This window comes from Octopus sinensis, linkage group LG7 (assembly GCF_006345805.1).
Source record: "Octopus sinensis linkage group LG7, ASM634580v1, whole genome shotgun sequence".
Taxonomy (NCBI): domain Eukaryota; kingdom Metazoa; phylum Mollusca; class Cephalopoda; order Octopoda; family Octopodidae; genus Octopus; species Octopus sinensis.
The window spans coordinates 1,642,390-1,653,302 of record NC_043003.1 but is presented as its reverse complement, the minus strand read 5'-3'; the positions used below and the strand labels follow the sequence as shown (position 1 = coordinate 1,653,302).

Sequence of the window (10,913 nt, the reverse complement as noted above, 5' to 3'; positions counted from 1 at the left end):
TATATATATGTACGTATGTATATATATATATGTATGTACTTATATATATGTATGTATGTATATATATATATGTATGTACTTATATATATATGTATGTATGTATATATATATATGTATGTACTTATATATGTATATATATATATATATATATGTATGTACTTATATATATATGTATGTATGTATATATATATATGTATGTACTTATATATATGTATATATATATATATATATGTATGTATGTATATGTATGCATGTATATATATGCATATATATATGTATGTATATATAGATATGTACGTACATATATGTATTTATATATATGTGTGTATATATATATAATGGATATATATATATATAATGTGTGTGTGTATATATATGTATGTATATAAATTTGTGTGTATATATATATATATATATATATATATGTGTGTGTGTGTGTGTGTGTGTGTGTGTATGTATATAATGTGTATATACATATTATATATATATATTTAAAATTCACACCATATATGATGATTCTGAAGCATACATGCAGAATCAGTTGTACTCATCTATCAAGATATCAATTTATACATACAAACACCCACACATCCATCCACCCATCCACCCATCCACCCACCCACCCATCCATCCATCCATCCATCCATGCATACATATAAAAACAGTATTCCAGGAGAAAACTTGTCATTCCAGCATTTGAAGATCTGCAGTCACATTAGCAGTTCCGTTTCAGAATATTTGAGATATCTTTATGTAAGTAGAGAATTTTATTTTCGTCTTTCTTCAAACCCCTAACCCACAATCTGAGACAATGGCCCTTATTCATACTAAGGTCCTTGGATTTTGAATCATGCTGTATCATATCCACTCATAAAAAGGACGATTTTGTTTACCCAAGCACATTCCTGAAACCCCTTTTTCTAAGCCCTTATTTTTACATCACACCCACCACAAAACCTCCTTGACCCTAATTCTCCTAAGTTATTCACCACAACAACATCACAACAAAGTAGATCAAGAAAGCTGTTTAAAATGCTTGGCCCTGGAGAAACTCACTTCCACCTTCTGGATGGTTTTCTCTTTTACCCATCACCACAATAATACTGACGAGAGATCTGTAAGAAAAGTGAAAAATGCTTCCATACATTGCTCAGCCTGCAAGTTCTTCCTCCTCTCAAGTTGCAGCCATTTATTCTGGTCTTTTGCTTTTTATTAAGAAGCTCTCTACCAAATGCACTCATTCCTTGGTACTACAGACTAAAAGAGGGGAAAATTGATCCGATGAAGCTGATTGCCTGTAAGTACCGACACCAAGGTTAGGTTACGTTAAGAGTGGCTAATGTTAATAATTACATTATGAAAGACAGAGGAATAAATAGAGTACTGTACTTTTAGTCAAGCACACTATCCATCTGACAGTGTAAAATACCTGTACTCTGTAAATATATTCTATAATACAGGAAATTCAACATTTTTAATTTAAAATCAGACTTACCATAAATGGTGAAGAGGTGTTGGTGATATGCTGTGATTTTGTCTGATGCTTCTGAAATCCATTAACCCTTTCGTTATTGTATTTTTGTTGAGATGCTCTGGGTTTCTTTCATTTACAAAGAATTTAGTAAAATAACTTCATTATCTCTAAGCTAGTGTTAAGAACATAAATTGTGACTAAGGTTTGGTGGAAGATTTTTAATTCAAAACTTATGAAAGCAATACATTTGTACTCAGAGCCAGAGGCGGTTTCAGCCGGGTTGGTATCAAAAGGGTTAAGAGAAGCTATTTAAGAAAGAAAGAATGATTTTATTGCTGCTGAGGTCATCTTCATCTTTCATATCTTCACCATCAATACTAGTGGGACCTGTGGAAATTTCACAGAGCGAAAAAGATTAACCCTTTTGTTACCATATTTCTGTTGAGATGCTCTGTGTTTCTTTCAATTAATTTTAGATATAACAAAGAATTAATCCCTTGATGGATCAATTATTTTGACATGGCGTTTCATTTCAGAGCATATTTTTTAATTTCCTTTTTTAATTATATACACTGTGTTAATTACAAAGAAAAAGTTTTATATCTTGTTTCCTTTATTTTTTATTATAGAAATTAAAATGTACTTTCACTCATTTGGATTTAAATGATTTAACTCGGACATTGAAAAAATACATATAACTTAACTATCTTCAATTTTTTATGACATGTATTGCTTTTAAATCAAAGGAAATGTTTTTTTTTAAAAGAGATAGACAGTTTATTTAGAATGATAATTTTTAAAACAAGGAGTTACCCACAAAGTTATCTTGCAGACATCACACATGTATCTGCTTTCTCTTCGAATCTTCTTCCTTTAGCGTCTCCATTCTCTGTGCATTTTGCACACTGTCTTGTTCTTTTCTTATCACTTGGTGGTATTTCCATGGGAAAGTGGCCAGCTGGGGCAAATCTTGTTGGATGTGGGATTGATGATGGTCTTCCTGGTTTCGTGGGAGCCAATAAGGGCCTATATTTTTCAATAATCTTGGTGATTATTTGCATTCTAAATTTCAGCGGTTTCATAGCAGAAGCTGAAGTTTCCAAAATAATTGAAAGAAAATAAATCAATTCTTCTTCTTCTTCATCATCATCATCATCATCATCATCATCATCATCATCACCATCATCATCACCATCATCATCACTGTTTAATATCCGTTTTCCATGCTGGCATGGGTTGGATGGTTTGACTGAGGTCTGGAAAGCCAGGAGGCTGCACCAGGCTCCAGTCTGATCTAGCAATGTTTCTACAACTGGATGTAGTGGGTGGTTTTTACATGCCACCAACATGGGAGCCAGTCACAGGGTACTGGCATTGGTCACGTTTGGATGGTACTTTTTACATGCCACCTGCACAGGGGCCAGTCAGGGGGTACTGGCATTGGCCATGATCGGATCGTACTTTTTACATACCACTGAATTGAATTTTGCTTTTAGTACCTTTATTACTGATTGACTTTTACTCATGTTTAACAATTATCTGTTTAGCTTTCACTTTGAGTTGTTGTCGGTTGTTTCACTTTTATTTGCCACAAAAAGTTTTAAATATCGTCCCATTATGAATTCTGTTTCTGAATGATTAATAGCCAAGTTTTCTTTTTCAGCTATGATGAATTCAATATTTCATTTTACCCTGTTATGCTTTTGGTTGCTTTCTTTGACAATGGCATCAAATACAATCCTTCAAAACTTATTTAAACGGATACCTTTCGACAAATGCCTTGCGTCGAAAGACCCAGCTTATCCAAGTCAGTCAGCAAGCAGCAGGATCCAATGTAGTGCACTTTGCGCCAGAAAGAATTTCTGCAGATATTTTACATACGAAAGAAGCAATTCAAAATGTTCTTTGCTCCATTCCTGGAATGATATTCTTGGTCTTCAATCTTTGGATGATTCCCAAACTTATTATTCTGTTGATGAAGGTAAGACATAAGTTCCATGATGTTAACCCTTTAACACTCAGATTATTCTGTGAAATGTAAGGCTTATGTACTCACACCATTTTAAATTAATCCTGCATTACTTCATGGCTTTGAGATTTCAATGATTTGATTGTTTACTTTTAAAGTGACACTGCAAGGTACCCACGAAAGACCATATTTGACCAGTTTGATGATAAAACAGGTGGAATATTTAGACTGGACATGCATTAGCATAGCTAGAGTGTGTGCCACCTGGGGTGGCCCTTCCATTTGTCACCCTTGGACTCCACAAAAAACACATATTGCCCTCAGCAGACCCAAAAGTGGTACCCCCTTTAAAAGTGCCACCCAAGGTGCCCAGTGCTACACTAGTGTGGATAAGCCCAGTTTAAACACTAAATGGGTTAAATTAATCTTAACTCTTTGATGCAGGACACATTTTCCTGGTTTCTTTGCATCGTATATGATACACATTCCCAATCTCTTTTTCAACCAGAAGAGTAAGTTGGGACTTATGTATAGAAAGCTTTATATTGCTCAAAACGTATGAAACGAGGACCCACTAAAAATCTGAAAAGAAGCATGGGGGTTTAGGAAGAACTCATGAAAATGTTTTAGACTGGCAAAGGTTAAAGCAAGAGTAATATATCGAGGCAGCTGCTGTTGTTGTGCAACCAGATGTGGGTTGGTTTTAGAACTAATGATGCTGTAGCCTTATGTAAGATCTGACTGGCTGATTGTATTACAAATAAAGTCAAACTTGCAAATGTTCATAATCCAGCGTTTTAAATCTGGGTTTTCTCCCTGTTAATGGGGGTAGCTGGATCTACCTCAATTCCATAGCAACTGAGGTAGGCAGGTGCAGCCCACCCCAACCTTTGGGCTGGCGCTGGTGCCCTTTCTCCTTTGCTATCATGAGGTTTTTTTGGAGCTGGATTTTCTACGGGGAGCATGCCCTTGCTTACCCCCAACCTCAGTTTCTAGACATGAGTGGTCCCGAGACCAAGGCCTCTACCATGATTTTTAAGAAATGTGATGAAAACTCTACTCCCAGAGATCCCTTTCGGAGCCCCCTGTCATTGTTGGGCAGGAAGCACATATAAATACACAAACTACCAGAGATCATCACCAATTTATTGGTCGTCAGAATAGAAAGGATAAATGATTTACTGAGTTGGTTTCAACATTTGCTATCTGGAAGAGGAAAATGTAGATACAATACACATTGTGGAAGCTCGGAGAAAACAGTTCTGTGTGTTATGGAAAGCAAGTTGTGATCTGCTGTGCCCGGTCTTGGTTGAATACTAGCAGTGGTCTTCTATGAGTTAGATGCCAAACTGTTGAACTAGGGTAAAAGGGTATGAATTTTGAGAACATTCAAGAAACCATGTCTCGCCATAGTTTTATGCAGATTGGCTGATTCATAGAGCAATCACAAGAAACTGTATCCAGTGCAAAAAGTTTTCTGGGACAGAAGCCACTGTTACTGACATAGTAAAACGGTTAATATTGTAGTTAATTAGGCAGTTCATTATGTCTCTGCTTTAAATATGATATGGAGATTGCTATTTTAGACTCCTACTGCTTCTGTTGCTCATAACAAATTTTCGTTGTGTATACAATTTAATCTGATACAATTAAGTCCTCTTTTCCCTTTACCCTATGTACATATATCAGTCTATCAGTCTATCACTGATAGACTGATACCAAAGTCTATCAGTTCTTTGGTATCAATTCTCCAGAATTAGGAAATTGGTTAATTAATTTAGACTGATTTTTAATCTCTTTTATTCTTCACAATATTAAAGAAAATAACAACATGTCATATATTTTCTTCAGTTTCTTTAGAATTTGATATTGCTTTACTTTCCCTCTTACCATTCTTTGTGTTTAGGTAACATCTGGAACATGATTTACTTTGTAAAAAGCGGTGTGGATGTCAACGTAAGTGCAACTTATTCTGAAGGTGGAATATCTGGTTGTCAGTCTCCAGTTGTTGTGACAAAGGAGAAAATGGTATCAGAAACCACAGAAGAAAACGATAAATGTTTGAACTACTATAGAAGCAACCTGATTGACATTTGGAACAACCTGCCTATTGCGAAGGTAATTTCTTGCTTTGAGTTCCTTTCAAGCAATGGGCTTCACGGAGGCAAACTGGCTGAGTTCCTTCAGGGCATTGGGCCTCACAGAGGCAATGACTGGGTCCTTTGGCATTATATCATACTGGAGAAGAAAACCCATCAAGCTGAGTAAAATCGCAATCATGGCAGATAGTGGTGTCACACAAATGGTACCTGTGCCGGTGGCATGTAAGAGCTCCCATTGCACTCTTGGAGTGGTTGGCATTAGGAAGGGCACCCAGCTGTAGAAAACCATGCCAAATGAGACTGGAGTCTGGTGCAGCCTTCCAGGCTCACCAGCCATGGACATTAAAGTATGATGATGATGATGATGATGATGATGATGATGATGATGATGATGATGATGATGATGATGATGATGATGATGATGATGATGATGATGATGATGATGATGATGATGATGATGATGAAGATGATGATGATGATGATGATGATGATGATGATGATGATGAAATGAATGAAATTTACAAGTTTGGTGCCACAAAGAGAAAGCTTTGAATGTTTTTTTGTTTTTTTTCAGGGACAGAATGAGTTACATTCTGTGTTTTAGGAGAATACAAGACTCCATTCATTGCCTAATGTCTCATCAACTGGGACTTGTGCCTCGGAGAGTAACTTCCTAGATGCATTCCTATGGTCATTCATGACCGAAGGGGTTCTTACTCTTTACCCTATGCAAATGTAATGGTGTCGAAAGGGGAGACAGGTATGCATAGGTTGGTCTCCCATAAACAACCTTGCTTGGACTTGTGCCTTGGAGGGGAACTTTCCAGGTGCAACCCCATGGTCATTCATGACCGACGGGGGTCTTTGCCCTTTACCCTATGTACATATAATGGCATGGAGAGAAGAGACTGGTATCCATGGGTGACTGCTGGTCTTCCATTAACAACCTTGCTTGGACTTTTGCCTCGGAGGGTAACTTTCTAGGTGCAACCCCATGGTCATTCATGACCGACGGGGGTCTTTGCCCTTTACCCTATGTACATATAATGGCATGCAGAGAAGAGGCTGGTATCCATGGGTGACTGCTGGTCTTCCATTAACAACCTTGCTTGGACTTTTGCCTCGGAGGGTAACTTTCTAGGTGCAACCCCATGGTCATTCATGACCGACGGGGGTCTTTGCCCTTTACCCTATGTACATATAATGGCATGCAGAGAAGAGGCTGGTATCCATGGGTGACTGCTAGTCTTCCATAAACAACCTTGCTTGGACTTTTGCCTCGGAGGGGAACTTTCTAGGTGCAACCCCATGGTCATTCATGACCGAATGGGGTCTTTTCCCTTTACCCTATGTACATATAATGGCATGGAGATGGGAGGTTGTTGTGCATGGGTGACTGCTAGTCTTCCATAAACAACCCTGCTTGGACTTGTGCCTTGGAGGGGAACTTTCCAGGTGCAACCCCATGGTCATTCATGACCGACGGGGGTCTTTGCCCTTTACCCTATGTAGATATAATGGCATGGAGAGGGGAGGCTGATATCCATGGGTGACTGCTGGTCTTCCATTAACAACCTTGCTTGGACTTGTGCCTCGGAGGGGAACTTTCAGGGTGCAACCCCATGGTCATTCATGACCGAAAGGGATCTTTGCCCTTTACCCTATATACGTATAAAGGCATGGAGAGAAGAGGCTGGTATCCATGGGTGACTGCTGGTCTTCCATAAACAACCTTGCTTGGACGTGTGCCTTGGAGCGGAACTTTCCAGGTGCAACCCCATGGTCATTCATGACCAACGGGGGTCTTTTCCCGTTACCCTATGTACATATAATGGCATGGAGATGGGAGGTTGGTGTGCATGGGTGACTGCTGGTCTTCCATAAACAACCTTGCTTGGACGTGTGCCTCGGAGGGGAACTTTCTAGGTGCAACCCCATGGTCATTCATGACCGAATGGGGTCTTTGCCCTTTACGCTATGTACATATAATGGCATGGAGATGGGAGGTTGGTGTGCATGGGTGACTGCTGGTCTTCCATTAACAACCTTGCTTGGACTTGTGCCTCGGAGGGGAACTTTCTAGGTGCAACCCCACGGTCATTCATGACCGAAGGGGGTCTTTACCCTTTACCCTATGTACATATAATGACATGGAGAGTGGAGCATGGGTGTGCATGGGTGACTGCTGGTCTTCCATTAACAACCTTGCTTGGACTTGTGCCTCGGAGGGGAACTTTCTGGGTGCAACCCCATGGTCATTCATGACCGAAGGGGAATCTTTTTTTTATCTTCAAGTTCCACAATTAAAAATGTCTAATTTCACGTCTCTCAGACTTTCCAAATTCTCACCATACAAACTGCTGCAGACCTACTTTTGTCCCTTATTCTTACTTTCAGTTTTCCCTGTGTATCTTTAATCCTTTATCTTTTACTTGATTTAGCCATTAGACTGTGGCCATGCTGGGGCACTGGCTTGAAGAATTTTCAGTCAAATGAATTGACCCCAGTACTCTAAGCTGGGTGCTTATTCTATCAGTCTGTTTTGCTGAGCTGCTAAGTGATGGGGATATAAACACACCAACCCTGCTTGTCAAGTGGTTGTGGGGGACAAACACAAACTCAAAGACACATGCACACACACACGCAAATACACAAGCACATGCACACACACGCACACACACATACACACACACACACATACACACACACACGCACACGCGCATACGCACACACACACACACACATATGATGAGCTTTTTACAGTTTCTGTCTACCAAATCCACTCACCAGGCTTTGGTAAGCCTGAGGCTATAGTAAAAGATACTCGCTCAAGATGCCATGCAGAGGGACTGAACTGGGGACCATATGGTTGGGAACCAAACTTCTTACCACCCAACCACACCTGTGCTTATACAGGGGTTGGACAAAATAATGGAAACACCAAGCATCAGAGCATCATAATTTTGAAATATCTATAAAACCATCAAAAGCTTGTTTATTTTTATGTTTTTTGATTTGTGCTCGTATGGCAAGTGCTAGCGGAACGGAAACAACTGAAATGTTTGGTGTATCAAGAAGTACTGTCTTGAAAGTAATGACAGCCTTTGAGAAAGAGGGAAGAACCTCCTTGTCGAAACAAAACTCTAGAAGAAAACCAAAACTTTCAGATAGGGACCGATGGAGTCTTACGTGAATTGTGAGAAAAGATCACAGAAGTACAGCTCCCCAAATTACTGCAGAGCTTAATGACCACCTCGAGGACCTAGTTTCTCCAAAAATTGTTTGCTGGAACACATGTTAGCACGGAAAACGGATGTTAAACGAGGATGATGATGATGATGATGATGATGATGATGATGATGATGATGATGATGATGATGATGATGAAGATGATGATGATGATGAAGATGATGATGATGATGATGAAGATGAGGATGAGGATGAAGATGATGAAGATGATGATGATGATGAAGATGATGATGATGATGAGCTGCACAAAGCCAGATTTCATGGGAAGGCTGCAATCAGAAAACCACTACTTTCAAACACAAACGGTGCAAAGCGTTTACAGTGGAGTAAAATCCTATAGAATTGGTCCCTACAGCAGTGGAAGAATGTTAATTTCTCAGACAAGTCATCCTTTACCTTATTTCAAACCATCAGCCAAAAGAAGCATTTGACCTAGACTGCCTTCTTCCAACTGTTAAATATGGAGGAGGAACTGTGATGGTCTGGAGGGCTATATCTTGGAAATCCGCAGGCCCAATGGTTTCCCTTCATGGCAGAATTAATAGTCAAGACTATTCAAGCATTTTATTTGATCAAATTCATCCTATGCTTGCAGAACTGTTTCCTGAGGGAAACACAATCTTTCAGGATGATAAAGCACCAATTCACACAGCTAAAGTTGTTACTGAATGGTATGAGGAACATTCTAGTGAAGTTGAACATCTTATCTGGCCAGCACAGTCCCCAAATCTCAATATTATTGAACATTTATGGTGCATTTTAGAAAAACAAGTAAGGAGTAGATATCCTCCACCCTCATCACTACAAGATCTGGAGACTGCTCTAGCTGGGAATGGACAAAAATTCCTTTGGAAATAATTCAAACTTTGTATGAGTCCATACCTTGTAGAATTGAAGCTGTAATTACTGCCAAAGGCGGTCCTACCCCATATTAAAATAAATTTGCTTGAAATTTTAAGGTGTTTCCATTATTTTGTCCAACCCCTGTGAATATTGTAAATTGTATTTGTTTTTCTATTTACCACATTTTGCAGGTAAAACTGGTTATAAAGAAAGATTCAGAAGTGGCTGTGTCATTAGTATTTGATGGACGTGGTTCAACAAAGGAGTCCTGGTTTGATGTCAGTAAAATCCTTGAGTGTCCATGGCCTTTTGAGGCTAACACCACACATCTCCATGTTGCTATGAATATGTATGTTCCATACTTAATTTTTGTCTCTTAATTAAGTTTTTCTTTTTTATTATAATTCTATTAATGGCTGGAAGGGACACTATTTCATTTAGCAACCAAAATATATTACCAAGTGTATTAAAGGCTTATAAGTCAATACTGTGTCCTGCCTGTGTTAGCAGTGCAATCCAATCAAATTTATAGTGTTATCTCTACAGATTTTCTATAGAAATTAGGGCCAGCGTTGAAAGTCATAATGTTTCCCATATGACTATGTCTGTGTAAACAATGTGACCAAAGATAGAAAAATAGGTGCCAGTTGCCAGGAATTTGATTAATATGTAAAATTGGTCTATTTATTTAAGATATATCATTAAATTTAATTGTTATTTAAGCAATGTGTTCGTGGATGATTAATGGGTTGGATGTGGTACTGAAGAAACAGCAATAACTCCTGAAATGTGCATGTACACCCACTACCTGTTTTTTCTATCTTTGATCACATTGTTTACATTAGATGTATTCATATATGAAACATCATGACTTTCACTGCTGGCTCTAATGTATCAGGACAATTACCCCCCTAGGACCATTCCTCCAATGACAACTACCCCGTAGTACAATTACACCCTGCTTAGTTAATTACCTCTTCTCCAATATATTAAGAAGCTTTAAATCACCATCTAAAAGTGCAAATTATACACAATTCCTTGCAAATATTGTATCACATGTTTTCATAATTGCTAACTACGGCATTAATACGGACTGAAACATCGAAATAGTCCTTTCTAGAAATAATCAACAACAAATACACTTCGTCAATATAAAAGTCTTTATTAGATTAAAAATAACATTATCAAAACATGAAGGCAAAACAAATATGCTTTGTTTTCTTCCTGGCACCAATGTCCTATAGCCGTAGTCTTTCATGTTGTTCTCCGACCAACT

At 38.5% G+C, this 10,913-nt stretch overlaps 1 protein-coding gene across 1 annotated transcript; it reads left to right on the top strand.

Moving 5' to 3' along the window:
- The first annotated feature begins 720 nt into the window (after positions 1 to 720).
- LOC118764057 lies at positions 721 to 10,017 on the top strand. The gene is made up of 4 exons (XM_036504378.1): positions 721 to 753; positions 3,138 to 3,455; positions 5,350 to 5,561; positions 9,829 to 10,017. The coding sequence occupies exons 2-4, from the start codon at positions 3,140 to 3,142 to the stop codon at positions 10,015 to 10,017; spliced, it is 717 nt and encodes a 238-aa protein (XP_036360271.1). The 5' UTR covers positions 721 to 753; positions 3,138 to 3,139.
- The last annotated feature ends 896 nt before the right edge of the window (positions 10,018 to 10,913 follow it).